This window comes from Hippoglossus hippoglossus, chromosome 16 (assembly GCF_009819705.1).
Source record: "Hippoglossus hippoglossus isolate fHipHip1 chromosome 16, fHipHip1.pri, whole genome shotgun sequence".
NCBI classification, from domain to species: Eukaryota; Metazoa; Chordata; class Actinopteri; order Pleuronectiformes; family Pleuronectidae; genus Hippoglossus; species Hippoglossus hippoglossus.
Window position 1 is genome coordinate 5,902,042 of NC_047166.1, and position 18,993 is coordinate 5,921,034.

General features: G+C 43.8%; 2 protein-coding genes across 5 annotated transcripts in view; both read left to right on the forward strand.

The window, feature by feature from the left end:
* The window catches only part of LOC117777400 (hemicentin-1-like), a 1,765,934-nt gene that overhangs the window by 700,212 nt on the left and 1,046,729 nt on the right, over window positions 1-18,993 (forward strand). The window lies entirely within an intron of this gene.
* LOC117777415 (mannosyl-oligosaccharide 1,2-alpha-mannosidase IA) overlaps window positions 4,664-18,993 on the forward strand; it is a 169,447-nt gene continuing 155,117 nt past the window's right edge. For all 4 annotated transcript variants that reach the window (XR_004616602.1, XR_004616603.1, XM_034612195.1 and 1 more), the window contains exon 1: window positions 4,664-6,627. Coding sequence is in view for 2 of the 4 variants with exons in the window: in XM_034612195.1 (XP_034468086.1) it covers window positions 6,064-6,627 (564 nt within the window). In the remaining 2 variants the exon portion in view is untranslated. The remainder of the gene's footprint in view (window positions 6,628-18,993) is intronic.

Consider the following 18,993-nt stretch of genomic DNA (forward strand, 5'->3'; position numbering starts at 1 on the left):
GCTCGACATCAAGCGCCCAGCTCGATGCTTAAAGAAACCCCAAAAAAAGCAAGTGGACATGGTGACATTATTAATCCGGACACGCTGACATGGGACAATACGTCTCTGCCGGCTGCTTGATGCATCGGAATGAGCAGAACACAGAGATGGGACTTTTTCATTGGCGTCTCGTTTGATGAATAAAACATCAATGCAGGTCGTGACAGAATAGAATTTTTGAATAAAAGAGGAGAAACGTTTTCTGGATCTCATTGAGACGTGTTACAGTGCTCGAGCCTCTGCAGAAAACGTTGCTAGTTTAGAAATATTCCGCACAGAGAAACTTAGTGATCAATATGCGAATGTTTTGACAAATCCTAATTAGTGTTTTTATATTTTAAATTCACCGACCTTGTCTTGTGCAGCAAGATGTTTTCTTCCAGAACATCTCTCCTCTGATCACTATCAATGCCAATTAAGATTAGGAAAAAGACAGAAGGAAATCGTTGCTTCTGTTCCCCTCGTGTATTCTGTTTGTGGATTCACTTCGCCACTGATAATCTGTGAGTCAGTCTGATAACAAGGTTAAACAACTGAGGGCCGCGTCCTTATCAATCACATCTAGATAACTTCACATGCTGCAGCAGAATCCCATCCCATGCTTAGAGACTATGTTTGTACATAAAAGACCTGGAATGACACTCAGTAGAGCGTAAACCTCCACCAAGGCCCCACAGTCCCCTTAGATTAAAACCTTATAGACCACATTGCGTTTCTTAGCAACATATTGGTGGTAGTTCCAGGCACAAGGCCACACCCCTATGAAACCACTACATCTATATGTTATATGGATGAATGGACCAAAATTGCTCACACTCCTTGATACCAACCTTCATGATTCACACACAATTCTCTGAGAAACCAATTAAAAGTTTGAAAAACACAATGTTATAGAGAATGAACTCCATCCTGTAGTTTTTGCGAAATCCTGCTAACTTACAAACAAACACAGAAGAAAACGTAACGTTAATTGGCCGAGATAACAGGGGACACCGTTATGTTATGGATGCAGTGTGTATGTTTGTGTGTGTGTGTGTGTGTGTGTGTGTGTGTGTGTGTGTGTGCCTGTGCTGCATGATGAAGAGCCAACAGTCACCGCGGATGACATTTCTGCTGTGAAATCATAAACTGCAGCCCGGACAGCAGCAGCAGTTGTTTTCTGTGGTGTTGGGAGCGAATGCAGATGATATAAGCAATGGCCTTTTGTTGGAGCCATTTATCTGAATAAACCATTTATTTTCAGTGAGGAACGTCTGCGCTGTGATTCCACCGCTGCCTGACGGTAGTGTGAGACTGCATCGCCTGACTCATCCATCCTGGTGATAAACTGGGCTGTCACTGGGCCAATGCAGTTTCATGCGAGCTCCCCGACTGGACTCATGTATAACTTGTCCTTTCCACAAATACTGACTCCATGTGTCTATTAAGTTGTTTTAAAAAAAGGGCAGCGGTTGGTATTTTATTTTGGTGGAATCAGCAGATTATATATTCAACATATGAATAATCCATAAGATAAAATTGATCTAAAATGTCCACATTAATGGTGTTTTCGGAGGCTGTGCCACACACACACACACACACACACACACACACACACACACACACACACACACACACACACACACACACACTGGCCACTTTATTACAAACACCTGCACGATATAAAGCAACAGCTCGGCCATCAATTCTGATTTTAATGTTCAGTTTTTGTCTCAAAATTCCCTTCTGTTTATTGTTGAGGACTCAGTTAAAGGGGTTGATATACACTACTACATTATATTAGAGGTGTTTCCAAGTTTTTTACTCCTCCCAATTTGTATTAATCACAGGGTCAGAATACTGGAACAACCACTGATAACTATATGACCCCATCTTAGTGTTAAAACATGTATTTGAATTAACACTATGAGTTTTTTAGGGTCGATGACCATAACACATTAGAGATACTAATAATTAGCCTCGAAAGATAGATAGATAGATGATAGACAGATAGATAGATAGATAGATAGATGATAGACAGATAGATAGATAGATAGATGATAGACAGATAGATAGATAGATAGATAGATAGATAGATAGATAGATGATAGATAGATAGATAGATAGATAGATAGTTAATAGCAATAGTAATGAATTGAATGAATTATATGATATATCATGAATTGAATTAAGAAAATAAACACATTTCTTTATGTGATCTTGGAAAACTGTGAAAGACTCACAACAGCAGACGTCTGTAACAGTGTCAAAAGTGTCTTCATAACTTCAGAGAGAGTTGTAGTCGATTGCATTAGATGGAACCTAAAAAGTGTATTTCATGGCACGTGATGAAACACACAGCGTTCAAGTCTAATTCTGCCCAGACACTGAGCCGTCACAAAGCCCCTCTCTCTGACTACACACTGTCCTTTTGTCTGGGATGAAGCCCACAACATGCTTCACAGATTTACCTACTCTCAGAGGAAACGCTCTTGGATCACAAAATTTAAAAAAAGGCTAATTCAACAGTTCTGTCTTCTCGTCTCTCCCTCTGTTCTGTAGAGTACAGACAACCACTCTGACTCAATTAGGGCTGCAGAGGGAGACGGCTTAGCAGTGGAAATGTGGGGTCAAATCCGGTACAAATTACCGTTGCATTAGCTCATCCCACCATACGGAACTGACAGTGACAAAAAAAAGGAAGAGCCCAAGGAGTTTCATGCGTCACAATGTTTAAAAAGTGCTTAGGGTTTCATTGGAAATGTTGAAAATGTAGGAAGAAGGCGCATCCACTGTCACACTGAAATGTTCCAACTACAGAGGGGGACACGGGAGGAGGGAGAGAGGACGACGTGTGCTTCATCAGACGTCACACACATCGTCAGGACTGCTGATGACATTGATGATCTACGCTGAATACAATGATTCTGAGGAAAACCTGAGGCAACACAATGACAACGGAGGCCTTTCGGTGAGGAGTCGTGGGGGGGGGGGGGGGGGGGGGGGGGGGGGGGGGGGACTTGCAATTAAAGTCCAATACTGAAACCGATCATACATTTGTTTTCTTCGCTCCTGCTCTCAGACCCATTAGTTGAATAGTGCTGCGCGGGCTCTTCAGTAATGGCCAACTCCCGGGCCCATCTGTCTTATTTAACCCTGGGAAAACACTGTGTTTACAGTTTAGCTGCTATCTTGCTTGTGTCAACGTTATGTAAACACACTTTTATAAACTGCCCGTACGTCGGTGAAACTCCGAGCACGATTCAAAGTGCTCGGCAAACTTAAACTTGTAAATCGGGCACAGAAGTCCACTCGACCCTCGGAATTATTAGTTTGAGAATAATAGATTTTAAGCGTACCGCACAGTCCTCATCAGCAGATGGAGTTTGCTCAGTCATGGAGCTAAATCTGAACGGTTACCAAGCTTGCATGCCAACAGTTCTGTCTCCATGACAACAGAGGAAACTCCATCCCCTGATGAAGCCCCTGTAATATGGCTGAAAGCTGCAGAAAAGGCTGGTAAGTGGACGCAATTATTAATCAGTAGAGGTTTTATTCATTTTTGCTTGTATATGTCCCATATTTGACCCAAAACTGGAGACTTCTACACCTTATGAAGTTTGATTATTATTGATATTATTATTTTGACTTTCCAGATTGCGTAGGAACTTTTGACCCAAATGTAATGAAGAATACCAAAAAATGGACATTCCTTAGTGCTTTTTGGAAATTATTCAGAATATAAAAATATAAAGCAATATAAATTCACCTGTATGGACTACACATACTTTATCTCATGCTCAAGAAAGTGAAGAAGTAAGTATTTAAAGAAAATAAAAAATATATGTTGGTGATGCTAACTTTAATCAGTCACGGACAATCGACACGATTGGATGATACAGTCAAACTTAACATCAAATTACATATATCAATTAAAATAAATAAAATATCGGTCAAATAACAAAAACAGACAAGTATCATCAATTATAAGAAAAATATAGGAATGAATTATCCAAATATGATGAATAACAACAGAACAATAACTTCAAAAGGTTTTTGGTGACGCTAACTTCCAATCAACCAATCAGCGAGATCCATCACTTCCTGGTGCGGAATTAGTCTAACAGGAAGTAGCTGCCGGAAACCTGTCAGAAAATCTTTGTTAACGTCCAAACCACTGAACTTTAGCTGTTTGTTTGATTCCTGTTTGATAAAAGAGTCTTTAGTGAACCAAGAAATGTCATAAGACAATGGTGAGTGTTTTTAAAAAAGGTTTAATGAGCTCTTTTAAACTTCTGGCTACTGTTTTTTTTTTACGTCAGTGACGAACTCACCTGGGGGTAAAGCCGTTAACTAGCTAGCTATGTGCTAATTGGGGAGCTAGCAACAGGTTTAGCCCAAAAGAAAGTGAATTAAGAGATAATTTAAATGATTAATGAGTTGGGGTTGTCTCCGTGGTTCCCCCTAATGGACCGGGGGTAAGGTGATGCAGCCGTATCTTGCCCAACAGAGGCGGATAATGAGTGTGTTTACGGGCTAATTTGGCTAATTTAATTCCTCGGGACTGAAGCAGATACATCCCCCTCTTGTGGAGGCTTTTCCGGGATTAAACACACTCCTCTCCCCCCCTCCTCTCTCTCTCTGTGGATGTGTTCCTAACGTGAGGCTCCATCAGACCCTCTCTCCGCCTTTTGTCCGAGCGGCTCAAACGGCTTAACTGTGTTTTCATAAACCGCCGTGAATATCCAGCTCGGAATCCGACCAGCCCACCGGATTGTGGAGCGTCGGACCGTCTCCGTCTCCTCCTCCTCCTCCTCATCATCATCCTCCTCCTCCCTCCTCCCTCCTTCCTCCTCCTATCTCTGCCTGCACTATATGTTACATTTCCAGCCCCTCTCCTCTCGCCTCTTTTTTTACGCAAGCGGCGTAGCGACACAAGTGCGCCGCCGAGAGGGAGCAGGAGGGAGACCGGCACCGGAGCGACGACGCGGCGGCAGCAGAAGCAGAAGCAGAAGCAGCGGCGGTGGTGGTGTGTCAGTCTTTGTGGGGAAACTGGTGGATCTTGTTTATTCTCCGGATTTTGGACTGGGGCGGCTAGGATAACTTCACACGGGACAAAAAAAACCCTTGCCTTCTTCCATGCCATCCGCCGATCCGCTTCGCCCGGCGTGTTGACGCCAGCGGAGAGAGAAGGGGGGGAAGCCGGGGAGGCTGCACCGGGAGGAGCGCGTGTTGACAGGCGGAGGGCGACATGACGATCCACGCGTTTCCGTCCGCCAGCTGCACCGCATAGATGCAAAACGAAACGACGCGCGGTGGTTTCTTCTCGTGGGTTTTTTTAAATGGGATTTCAGGGGCTTATGATGCAGCAACGTGGGTCCGGCGGCGGCGGCAGCAGCAGCAGCAGCTTACAACCGGAGACAGGGAAAGAGATGCTGCACGCCTGAGGTTCTGCACCGTAGGGCAGCGTGTTATTGACGGTTTGCACGGCGTGGAAATAATGCACCGAGACACAACTTTGTTTCACGGGCCTGACAGACTGCGAGACGCGTGATTATCCCTCGTAAAAGTGCATTTACGTCCTCGCACGGGCGCATGCTCCAGTAATCCTGTTATTCCTTGAATATACAGCTCAGCGCTTCAGTGCCATTTATCCGCCAGCCCCGGAGCCCTGTGCTGTTTTTATGACTAGTGTTGTTTTAAAAAAAACCTGCAGTCTGTCGGTGTCAGTGGTTGTGTTGTGTAGATGAACCCCCCCCACAGAGGTGTAGGTGTGTGTTGTACATGTAGGCAGGGCCCTAACCTTATGCAGATCCAGTGGATAGCGAGGTAAGCGGTTTATGCTGCTCTGCAATTATGACAATAAAGCCTTTGAACCTCTGAACCTCTGCAAGTGTCACGGGGGTGTGTTCAAAATCCCGCTTATCCACGGTGTGTGTTTTTATGTTTGGAGGCAGCAGATCGGCTGCTCGCCACAGAGCGGACTCTGTCACAGCCCTGTGCTGAGAAACCCTGCATTGCAACGTCTCCAAGAAAAAGTTTTCAATGGTTTTCCGAAAGTTGCCCGGTGTGTCGGCATCGGGCATGGGGCTGCGCCTGTCCCAGAAATTCGTCTTTCTGCTCTTTCTCTCGGGTTTGATCACACTCTGCTTCGGGGCCCTCTTCTTTCTGCCTGACTCGGTCCGGCTAAAACGCATCTTCCTGTCCAAGACAGAGACGCAGCCGGTCACCGTCGGCTCCGGGTCCGAGAACGATGCCCGGGAGCACCTGAAGAGAGCCGGCAAGGAGCCGGAGCCCCCGCGGGGTGTGACCTCCGCCAAGAGGGAGACCAGCACCAAGCTGAAGAGCCTCAGCCGCAAACCGCCCGTCTCTCTTGAGGCCACGGAGGAGCGGCTGGCCGGGGACAGAGCGCAGGAGGACCTGACTCTGTCCCGGTCGAGGACGGAGTCCGCCTCGGAGAGAGTGACCTCCTCCGACCGCGCTGCCGCCGGCTCGGATACTTTCAGTTACCAGAAGTTCACCAGGTGTCTGCTCAAACCCCCGCTGGGGAGGGACGGCGGCAAGCCGAGCGACCCCAAGACCGAGGAGCGCCGGGTGAAAGTCAAAGAGGTAAGGATGAGCCTGCATTACACGATCATGACTGTTTAAAGTGTCTGCATAGAGGGGATGGGTGACAGCCTCATTGGGTGTGTGGAATCAGCTTGTATCTGTGCAAGATGATGGATATCTTAGCGATCACATTGATCAACACATCTTAGAGACAAGGGTGAGATGGTGACCCTGCAGGGGGATCCTGGCAGTTTTAGGTTTTTCTACAGGAGAGGGACAGGGAATTACAACGGAATTAGAGATTGAAAAAGAGGAGCTGTGTTTAATTCTGGAGGGGAATCTAGGACAGCCATTACCTGTGCAAGATGATGAATATCTAATCCCTCACAATCGGATAATCAGAGGGGTAAGGATGAGGTAGTGACCCATGGCATGATCATGACAGTTTCATAATTCAGCAGGAGGGGGACATAGGTGACATGTAGTAGCCTCATTGGTTGTGTGGAATAACAAGGGAAGTTGATACCAAGTTTAAAGTGAATACAAATCCGGAACTATGTTTTTGTGAGGTGCAGGACATTCTCTGCAAGATGCTAAATTATATTTAATCAATCACATTGATCAAAGCATCTGATCAGAGAGGCAGGAATGGTGACCCTGCAGGGGGATCATGGCAGTTTCATGTTTCATGAGATGACATGACGTAGCGTCCTAAGTCCTACGGAATCGCAGGGGACGTACAGACTGATAATAAAGAGAGGAAAAATCAGGAACTGTGTTGGGGGTGTTTCCAGGGCAGTTGCTATGAGTAATAATATCTAATTAAAGCTATGACGGTGACCCTGCAGGGAGGCACATGGTAGTTTAACGTTTCTGCTGGATGTGGACAGGTGACATGTTGTAGCGTTATTTGTTCTGTGGAATTACAAGGGAAGTAAACAATGTTTTCTGTGGGGTGAATCCAGGACAACTGTTATCTGTGCAAGATGAGATTAATCTTCTTTGCCCACAATGACAATCTTGTTTCTGTGGCTTTTTAAATGCACATGAATTAAACATGTTTCAGTCTTTTCATAAATGAATCATGCTCTCAAAATAAAACACGACAGTTGAATAGTTGTCTGTCAAATTCCGATATAAATAAACCTAGGGATGCACACTTGAAAGAAGCTATATTTCCGCTGTTGAAGTTTTTGTCTGACAGTACCGACAGTGTCTCTATAGAAGCAGCGGGACAGTTGTTTGCCAAGCTGCTGTCAAACAGACAAAATACAAATCCCTTTCAATCATATCAACTCGGCTAAATTTACCCGGTGCCTTTGCCTTTTTTTGGTTGATGAATTCCTGTTGGGTTTCTATTAATGAAGATGTGGAATGGATGACTTGGACGTTTCTGTGTGTAGCTGAGTTTAGATGAAGCCTAATATTCTATGAACGGGCCCGAGTTGGAGTTGACAAGTGTTCGGAGAGAAAGAACGTGAGGCAACCTTTAATTATTTCTTCACGGGAGGTCGTTTGCATGTTTACTTTCCTTCAGCAGGACAGTCTGTGTTTTCCGAATATAATCTTACTTTGTTTGTATATGAATCAAATCAATACATTTGTCTTTATGTCCGCTGTTATGAAACACTTTCCATCATGTCAGCGTGCCTGATAAAATGTCCTGCATTTAGCTGTCGCACCTCCAACTCCTTCACACAATCGCCTGCAAAATGATGTGACTGTGTGTGCTCCTTTGGCCAGGAGCTCTTCAAGCTGTCTGCCAGCCTGTGTTGAGCCCTGTGGGTCCAATAAGGGCTCCAGAGTGGGAGCGTCTGTGGCTCACACATCTGTACCCACTCGAGGCTGGTGAGGAGGAGGAGGAGGGGTGGAGGAAAACGAGTGGGAGTGAAGGCGGGGAAGCCAATGGGCAGTGTGTGCAGATGGGTTTCATCCTTGGCATGTGACATGGATAAGTCCTGCTGTCACTCTCACTTCAAGCCTGCTGTCATCCTCTCTTGCTGCTCACATGCCTTCCATACCTAGAGGTGAAGTGCTCCATGATAACTGAGGCGTCAGAGGACAGACAGGGTTATTTGCCCTTGTGCACTGAGCTCTCACTGACTCATAGCTTGTCCCGTTGATGCTCTTTCAAGTGAATGTCAGTGTAACTTTGCTCAGCCGGTCTGTTAAGCTGAGCTTGGCAAAGTTTGTTCCCTGCGGTCGTAATCATTGGTTATTTTTCCACCACGCCCTATTTTGCCTAATTATCGTTGCAGAATATTAATTGCGTGTCCTTGAATGAAGCTCTTTATTAAGGCATTAGAGAACAAACAGTCCCTGCTTACAGGCATTGCATGCCGCTGTGTTCGTGTCCGTGTCCGTATCCTATTGTTGTTGCTACAGTTCCCACTGTCTCCAGCCTGCTGGCAGCCTTCCAGATGACTTCTCCTTTTTTTCCTGGAGGCTCACATTTCATGCTGCCAGCACATGCTGACACATTGCGAGCCTGCACTTTGTCCACGTTTTATAGATGTAAAACCAAAGAGTCATAGAAACAATGAAACTAACATGTTTTGATGTGTATTCCTGTGAAGCACTAAATATAATGCAGGGCTGAATTTTTAGTTGTCAGTCTCTCAGCTTGAGTTGCGGTGTACAGACCGAGCTGCTCTGTAAAAGCAGTGTTTTTTTCCCCCCGCTGTAAGGGAATGTAGAAAGAGGGGATCCCCTCCTGAAGCCAAAAGAAAGAGTCTGGCTCAGCCCACAGACGGCCTCAATGCCCAAACTTTGAATGGGCATCGTTTTTCACAAATGCCAGCAACTAGAAAGCAGACTCCCCACCTTCCTCCTCTGTGTGTGTGCACCCACTGCCAAGAGAGGGTGAAACAAGGGACAATGACTGCTTGATCACACAAGGCAAATGTTTGAAGGCAGCCCACCACTAGCTCGGGCCCCCAGGATGCCAACAAACGCTGTTTACCTAATCCTGCAGCTCCCTTCTAGTGGATATAGTTCATTCTCCTCCAAATGTCCTCAGCAGGGCGAAGATGATCATTTTCAAACAGCTTCCTCTTTGTAATTCTGTGATGTCGTGGCTCACTGGGTTGCCTGTGATGCTATGTTTCTGCCTCATTGGCTCCAGCATGAGAGGCTGGATTGCGTTGACCGCACCAGAAAAATGTGCACCTGGAGCAACAGGAGAGTGTCTTGTTCTGCATGCACATTTTCTTAAGTAAGGCTGGAACTTATAGAGTAAAGTAATAAAAATACTGGATGGCAGGAGTGCCGAGGTAGCACATCCAAACAAATGCACCGGCGGAGCAAAGGAGACATCAATGAATGATCGGCGCTCTGTAGCAATTCAAGGGCGGAGGCTCATTCACAGACTATAGCCTCCATCTCTTTCTCTCCTCTGTTGGTCTCTACAGCATCACATACATCAAACGACTAGCAAGCATTAAAAAGGCAGTTTGCATAAAACCTGAGATTTGCTTTCTCTCTAATCTGCTGAGTGTTTAACACAGATCTGCCGGTGCAGTCAAATGAGGGGCCTTGCTCGAGGAAATTGGAAAATACATAATAATGTGGCCTCTAACATATGATGCCTTCACGTGGGGAGAAGGTAAGCAGCACAGGGGGGGGGGTGGAGCCGACAGCTAAGCACCGCAGTGACAGGACAGACGCGCTGCAGCCTCTCGTGGCAGAGCCTCCTCCAGTGGAGCAATGCAAGTCCTCAGGGCTTCTTTGTCCCGCTTGTGTGTTTGCGAGTGTTGCGTTTGTGTTCACTTGCTGCATGGGGTATAAATGTGGAGTTTGACAGTTTTGGTTGGAGGTGTTGCCACAGTGTTTATCCATCCAGTTACAAGCCCACCTGCATCACTGTGTAGACTTACAACAATCAAATGAGGTGCATCGGTTCCAACTGCTGTGGGTGTGAAATTCAGAATAATAAGCATCATCCTAGTAACCCTCCTCCATGTTATTTGAACAACAAAGCAGTTTAACCGAGTGCCCAATGGATTTAACGGTTGGCCAATAACAATGGGCAGATATGAGTCTTTCACAGACATATCAAATGTCTGCCTTGTTTAAATTTTTTATCTAAAATGAATTTGTTGTTTTTCAAATCTCTTATACCAGTATCTGCACCAGTCAGGCATAACGAAAAGTCCATTATGCTGAAAAGACGTAAGTTAAAGATACATTTGCTTAAACCGTTATCATTTAGTTTCACTCTCTGAATATAAACAGCTCATCTGATAAGTTCCGTTTCTAAGGAAACAGCTGAAGGGACATTTTGCCAAAGATTCAGTTCACTACTTTTAGGTTTCAACAGAAAATATAATCTTAACAATCCCCTGGTTCTTTGCAGTTTTAGTTTTGAGTTGTTTGCTTCCAGAGAAAAAGTTGAAAACGTGGTTTGCATTTTTGACCTATGTAGGCCAATTTCTTTAGGGAGGTCAAAGGTCAAGTTTACTTAAAAAAACAGCAACCACCGAGCATCTACAGTACATTTCAGTGAAAATGTCCTTCAGTTAAAAACGATGGTGTCTCACTGCACCTTGCTACTCTTAAAAAAAGTAAGAGGAAATGTTTAAAAATTATTTACTTTGCTCCTGAGAGATAAACTACAACAATTTAATGTAAATTAAGTACTTCTGATCCACACTTAAAGGTAGAAGCTATGATGTAAAGTATTTATTTTACAGTGTCAGGAGTATGAAAAAACTGGAAAGTAACAAATTCACCCATACAACATGAATTTCACTGCCACATCACACAAAAACAGGGAGGCAAAACCTAACAAAAACCCCAAATAGGTGAGTTTGTAGCTAAACCTGAAATCCCCGTATAGCGGTAATGACCACTGAGCTGGGTGTCTGTGTGAATAAAATGCTGCCGTTAAGCCGGCGCCTTCTGGCTGCCTCTGAGAACCATGACCTTCCTCCACCCCTCATTCCCCCTCTGTCTCCCGCTACGAATCAGGTGTGCCAAACAACCTTCAGTCTGGGCTGGGAAAATGGCCGTCTGCTGAGCAAGAAGAAAGAAGCGGAAGATGAACAAAGTCTCGAGAAAGGGCTAGCGGCCCCACAGAGCAGAGGAACATTTGTGTTCTCCCTCTCTGTGGAAGCTGTGCAAATGTCAGCGGCTGGTGTTTGGAATGTGAGCCCATAGTGGTCTTTTGGTCTGTTTATGTGGGGGAGTCAGTTGTCGGAGCTGCTTGATATCGATATATTGTGCAAGATAATTGCAGCTAAGGGCCGATATTATCAGCCCCTCTCTGCCACACAAGAAGAAACTGACCCCTTAATCTAATTTCTTAGACGTTTAAGTGCTCTTGTTATATGGCCATTGTTGGCATAGTTTCAGATGGCGAACGTAATTACAATAGTAGAGCAACATCCCAGGTTGTTAACATTATGAGCAGCTAATAATAATAATGAGTCAAGGGTAGGGTTGAGTTTTCCAACTCGTTACAGTACTGGAAATACAGTTCTCACTATCATTTCTTTTGCAACTAATTTGTCTGAATCACATTAACCCAGTGGGTTATTCTCTTAAAGCAGTGGTCACCAACCTTTTCGAGCCCAAGATCACTTTTTAATTCAAAACGTAAGCCGAGATCTACCACCCTGATATATTCCAAAAAACCCACTTAGGAGGGTCATATTTATTATTTTTTGCAATTTCTGTTAAAGGCTGAATGTACAAGAAATAAATATACACAAAGAGAGGCAGTTGTGCAACCTTGTCTTAAAGCAATATACAATTTGTTGGTTTCTATTAACTCATTACTTACTGTACTGATATTATCCAGGAGTATTATTGGACTTTTTAGTGTGTATTGAAAGTACAGCATTATAATAATGTATATAACACTGAGTTAAAGTTGAACTCATTTCATTATGGGTAGAATAAGGTTTACTGAGCAACCTGTTTATCATGCAAACACATTTATTCTGATAGTTCCTTGCAGTTCTTAGTTTCCTTAACTGATAAACTGGTAGCTGCTACAGTTGGCACCAGAGTCTGTAGATCCGTTGTGAAACCCTTTGAGAATAAAATGTGTCATACTGACTTAACAGAAGCGCCAAATAAGCTATTCTTTGTTGTCGCCATAATGTGGAACGTTTGGCTGGAATGTTTATCACATCATCCTCATTCTTATGCATGTGGTGGAGAACAAAAAAGTGAAAAAAACAGTGGCATTCACTTCCTTATTATTATTTATTTTTTACCAGCATTCATTGCAAATTGTCCGTAACAGTTCCACCACTTTGTTGGTTCAAAAAAAAGAAATCTCTCGTCTTATTTTTCACTATTGCTGTTTCTCATCGGTAGTATTTTCTGTAACTTAGCAACCAACTGTCTTTGCCCTGTGTTCATGAATGGTCAGGTGATATGTGTTAATATGGACGGGGATTATTCCTCATACAGAGCTAAAATTCTTGTGTGGATGGAGAGGTTTTAAAATCCAGTTTCAAATTACAGTTAAAAATCTGAACAACCTGCTTCAACAGGTCAATGACTACGTGCTGAGGCGGTGTTGCCCAATGCAAAGCTTGCTTGCTAGAAAACGACAGTATTGATTTCCTTCCTTTATAGCTAACTCTTGTCTTTCTGTCCCCTGAAGTCAGCACACAGCCCCTGGCCTGCATGGACACAATTAAAAACAATGTAGGACAGTCAGGGCTGGACCTCGGGCTGAAAGATGACCCGAAAGGCCAAAGCAGCTGCATCCAGGAAATCTCGTGCTCCGCAGAATAACACTGAGACAGAGAAATGTCAGGCAAAAACATCCCGGCCCAGCAAAGAAGCTTGTTTTTCAGTGGGCGATAAAAAGCTGATTAAGCTTTACAACACCAGGTCTTTCCCCCCCAGGCAATCACTGCAGGAGAGAGAGATTGGGTGGAATGGAGAGAGGAAAAGGGGAGGATGTGAGGTAAAAAGGGGGAGATGTTAGCTAATATCCTTCTTGCCTTCAGTGCAGTTTTCTCCACCACCCCCATTCCCTCTGTGGTCGAGCCACTAACTTCAGGGTGAGTGTCTCTGTTGAGGCATGCTTCCCAAAAGGTGTGCGTCTGTGTGTGGACATACCTCTTGTGCAAGTGCAGTCTTTGTAGAGAGCTACGCGATGCACACTGGCTGCTTTGTGGGGGCATATTTGTTTATTTAGGTGTGGGCTTTTTCTGTGGACTATTTGTGTACGTGTGTGTTTGTGTGTGGGTCAGTGGTGGAAGTGGAGGATCACATCTTGAATAAATTAAATGCCTTTCTCCCTTGAGAGGCCAGTAAGTTTCTACTGTTTGCCCAGAATTGAACAACATTAGGGTTACTGGTCGAATGCTGTGTTGTGTGTGTGTGGGCGGGGGCTTGGTGCATGTGAACAATACATGTGATCCTCAGCTTTTCTTTAAAGACGGTTTGCAGATGTTTTTCCTTCTTGCACAATAAAAATCCAGTTTTCACTTCCATATTTGCAGAGTCTTTAGGGTTAGGGTTAGGCCTGACCAGCCTATTTGTTTGCTCTATTTGTCCAAGCCCGCCCCCGACTCCTGTCTCTGTTTACTGTAGCCTCCGGGGTTTTGCGTCACTTCCCAGTAAAAGCAGAGTGTCATGTCCTGCACCAGAATTTGTCCACATTTTGACCTCCTTGTCAAACAGAGGAGCGCAAAGAGCTGTGATTGGGCGACTCTGTATGGCAGCAGTCGTCTGGTTTTTTCTGTTTGTTTTTTTTCCCTCCCTTGAAAGTAGATTAACGCTGCTCTCAGGTTTCATCACCCAGACTCTCAAAAATCTCCTTAACACTGTGTCCCTCTTTCCATTGCTGTGATGTTCCAGTAAGTTCCATTGAAGCCCATTTATCTTGACTTAACGGCAGTGCTGACATAATGGGGTCATTGTGTGTGTACCTCTAAATCCTGGCTTCTGAAGGCTTGTGATGACTGGAAAATGCACAGATTCACTACTGACTGGGTCCTCACAAATTTCAGGGGGTTCCCTTCCTGTGTATTGACTTCGATACGTCCAGATTCACCCAAAAACCTACATAGTCGCTCTCTGTGTTTTCCCGAAACTTTCCACTGCTCTTGCTAACATTATTAGCTCATTTTCAACGGATAAGCAGCCTGCTGACTGTTCTTCTATAAATGCACATGGACCCTCGGCATCCTGCAACACTTTCAGCAAATGGCACAGCCACTTTGAGCCAAATCCAGTTTTTGCTTGCTTCATGCAGTGTGTAATGAGTGTGTGTGTGTGTGTGTGTGTGTGTGTGCGTGTTCCAATGTGCGACTTTGTGCGTGCTACAGATGAAGAAAGTCCATGATGAAAGATGAAAGGTCCAGGGGTGGCCTCGTTTGCTGCGGGCTCTGCTTGACATCCCTCGCTAGGTGCCAAATGAAATCGTCCCTCCCATCTACCCCCAGCCTCCTCTCTTTGGCCTCGCTGCTCAGGCAGAAATAGGAAAGAAGTGGAGTGAGCAGAGAGACACACTGGCCTAGATGTAACCAGCAGACTCTCTGAGCCCCCAGCTGAGTTCCAGCCTCCTGCCTTTATGCCTGCCTAATTGGTCAGAAACAACATGCGTGGCTGTGTTCACAGGGTATCGGCAACACATTACAGTGGGCCAGGACACCTGATCGTCCCCATATGTCTTCCCTCTCCTTTTCCTCCTTACTTATTTTTTAGTTGGGTCTTCGTTGGAATTTTTTTTTTGAATAACCGTCACTGACTTTGTTATTCCTCCTTCTTGTCTCTCTTCTTTTATTTTCCTCCTCCCTGCGTCTTGGCAATGTGTGGCCTCAGGAATATTTACTGCCAATGCTTTGCCAATTATTCCCTCCTCTGCATCACTAGAGAGCCAGTGTGAGCTGCCCGGTGCTGTCGCTGCTGATTGGCCTGTCTGCATTGTTGTTATCGTGTTGTGACATGGCTTCGGTTATACTTTCAAGACGGCTGAATAATGCCATCAAGCCTATGACCTACAATTTAGGCAGCTCACCGGAAGACAACATCATCTTTTATGTAGTGGCCTTTGTTGGCCAGGATCGAGTTTCCCCCAGAGGGAAGACAACAGCTTTTATATGGAAAGCTCACCAGACCGTTTTCATGGTCAACACAGTGCTGTCTATCTCTGTGTGTGTTGAGAGGAAAATGTGCCTCCTTAGTGATTTTCCCCTTCAACGGCATCAGTGGGCAAATGGCCATTAATTAGCTGAATGCTTACAAAACCATTTTAGCCAGCGCTGGGTGTATTTGTTCATTATTATCACAATTAAGTCCCAAATCAAATGGCAGCAGCGGTGCTCAGTGCTCATTAGGGAGCTGTATAGATTTGTCTTGTTTCTGTCAAGGTTGGATGATGGGCCGGCTAGATAATTGCAGTTTTCAGCCACCCACAGTCTGTAGAAAGGCAGTGAAATAACAAACTGATTTGATGGGCTGCTATTGACTGTGTGCAAGGACAACCAGTTTTCTGATCACTGATTGGATGAGAAGTGTCACTGATGAGCATATTTCTCGAGCATGAATATTACACAGGACAGAGATGGCCGGAGGCGGAATAGATGCATGCTTTAAATTTGTTTATATTTCTTGGATATTTATCTTGACCTGAGCGAACCAAGGTAGAACCAGATTAACTGTCATTCTGGGAAACAACACTGAGGTGCTTCCTGTTCATGAAAGCAGCTGACTCAGAATACTTTTGACAGGAACCATTTGGTTCACATCTACTGCTAAACCCATTATCACTGAAAATCTGGAATGATTACTTTTTAAAGAGAGGTCTGTTTTAGGATATAGTCTCTCTAAAACATTTATTATCCTTAATAATGTAACTGTCAACTTTCATGTTGGCTCCCATTTGCGATCAGGGTTTTTTTAAGTGGTGTTTTTTTTTTTCTGAAAGCAAAAGTCTACGCTTGTAATTTTCTCTAGAGTGAATGGTGACAATGTGTTTCAGTAACAGGAAATGGGTGGAGGTCGCAGCCCAGTTTCACACGTCAAGGTGGTTGAAGTTATTTAGCTGATCCCCTGATTGTGGTTTTTTCAGTTGGTGAGAGTGCATCTTATGGTTTCAGGTCATCACACTGCCTTGATGTTGAACGTCTGGGTAAAACCTGACTTTCATTTCTTTACTAAACCCCAAAAAATGTCCAGCTCATTTTAAACAGAAACAGAAACTGATGTCATACTGGGCTGGAAGGAGACTAAAATAGGGAACTGGTATCTTCACAGTTTCCTCTCTCTCTCTCTCTCTCTCTCTCTCTCTCTCTCTCTCTCTCTCTCTCTCTCTCCTTATATGAACAGCCACATGTGGTTTTCTTAAAGCCACAACTAAAAAGAGTTTTAACTGCCCCACTCACTCACCAAGGACTGTTAGGTACATTTAGGGGAGTGAATCATTTTAATTTGTCACCAGTGACCTCAGTCTGATGAGTTATGGGCATCATATTTCCAGTAACAGCTATTTGCATTATTGTCTTTAATCTGCCAATCACTTCATTAATTAATAGATTTAATGTCAGGAAATATTTAAAGGTGCCAATTAAACTGTATGAGTGGCCGCAGTGGTGACTTCTTCATAACCCAATTATAACAAGGCAGAGAAATAATGTTTTCAAATTAGAGAAACTGAGACCTGAATTTTTTTCTTGAAAAATTGAATATGATTAATCAATTATGAAAATAGTTGCTGCATAATTTTCAGTTATTATGTCTTTTACAATTGGATAATACTTGATATTCCCTTTACAGCCTTGGGATAGACTAGGATAGAATAGATCAGATGCTGCAACAAAACCTGTTTTACAGTTTGTTTTACAATGAGTTAGGAATAAAGCAATATAGATATAAGGTATTTCATTAAATTTGTCGAGGGTTTTTTACCAACATTTGCAAACGGTGTCATAAAATCAATCAGTCAACACTAGGTTAAGGAATGGGTGCCGTTTCTATGAGTCATTTTCTACCTTTATCCCTCGCGTTAGAAACAGAGTTCCTCTGGGTCATGCAAATTATCTAATTAGACCTTTTTATGTGGTAGCTCAGCTGAAAGCATGATCCATCTCTCAGTTAATTTGGCCGATAATTAGAGTGGAAACCTGCAGCAGATGAATCCTCCCCTACGCGAAGTGAGCCTCGTCATCCGCTCACTGGTAATGATGTCAGCTGAGATCTTCTGGACCCAGTGAGAGTGATGGAAATGACAATTTGTCCTCCTGAGATGACACAGGTCAAAGAGTGTGGCTTCTACCTGCGATGGAATAAATTATTGTGCCACTGACGGAGATCGCGGCACTTGTGAAAATGGCATTTCACGTGATAATTACAAATGAGCCATTTCTGATGATGATAATGACACAGATTTCACAGAAGAACTTTAATGATGACAAAGTACTTTTCTGACCTTTGAGGTTTATAATGAATTTCATTCTCTGGACTGACCCCAAGCTGGATTTCTACAGATTTTTCTGAAAGATGGTTTTTTTAAATTAGTGTTGCCTTGGAACTGGATTGGCTGGGATTTCAGGCTAAACAGAGCTGTGGCTTAGCAACAGTCGTGATTATCATTATTCGGTCATGAGTACATCTGAGAGGCTGTTGCTCTTCAGGCAAGTGTCAAGTGTAACTATAGATTTTTATATAAAGATGGACAATGCATCTCCACTTCCTCCTGTTGTACAAAAATGAAACCAGAATACCCTGGATCTGGGTGCCGCCATTTTGTGATTTTTACGTTATTTTGGAGTCTCTGACAGTGAATAAACACATTTTTATTCTCACCACTTCTGTGCAGTATTTTCCAATGGAATTATTGAGCTTCATGAATGTAGCAGTGTTTAGAAATAGGTTAACTCGGGCAACGAGCACAACAGTTGATTTTTGGTAAGAGACTGTCAACAAACGGGCAGTTTTCCACATTAGCTACGACTTAATCTGGAAGTAAGATGTTGCAAGTAATCCCTCATACAAATGAAAAATGGTCATAACCTAGAAATCCACTGTGGTGGACACTTGAAACAGAAATTGTTTGTCATTTTAGTATTGACCTTTATTTTCTCCTCCAGATAAGTTAGACTAACCTGTGGATATATCTTCAATCTGCACTGTCTCTAGTATATTGCCCCATAAATCCTGACCGTGATAAATCATAGTCCTTAATAAAGGGCAGATGTTAAAGGCCATATTCTTAGATCTAGAGTTATGATTCAACTGTTGTAAGAACACTTAATCCAGTGTGTATGGTTGGATATAAAGCATCTGTGGCAGTCTAGGCACTTGCGCTCTCAAAAGAAGACTTAGGCTTATGGAAGAAGATAAGTGAAGGTAAATGAAAACCAGACGTGTGCGCGTGCACGTGCGTGTGTGTGTGTGTGTTATATTTTAAACACAGATTGCTCGGGCACTTTTGAGGCCTGCTGAGTGTTTCCAGGAAGC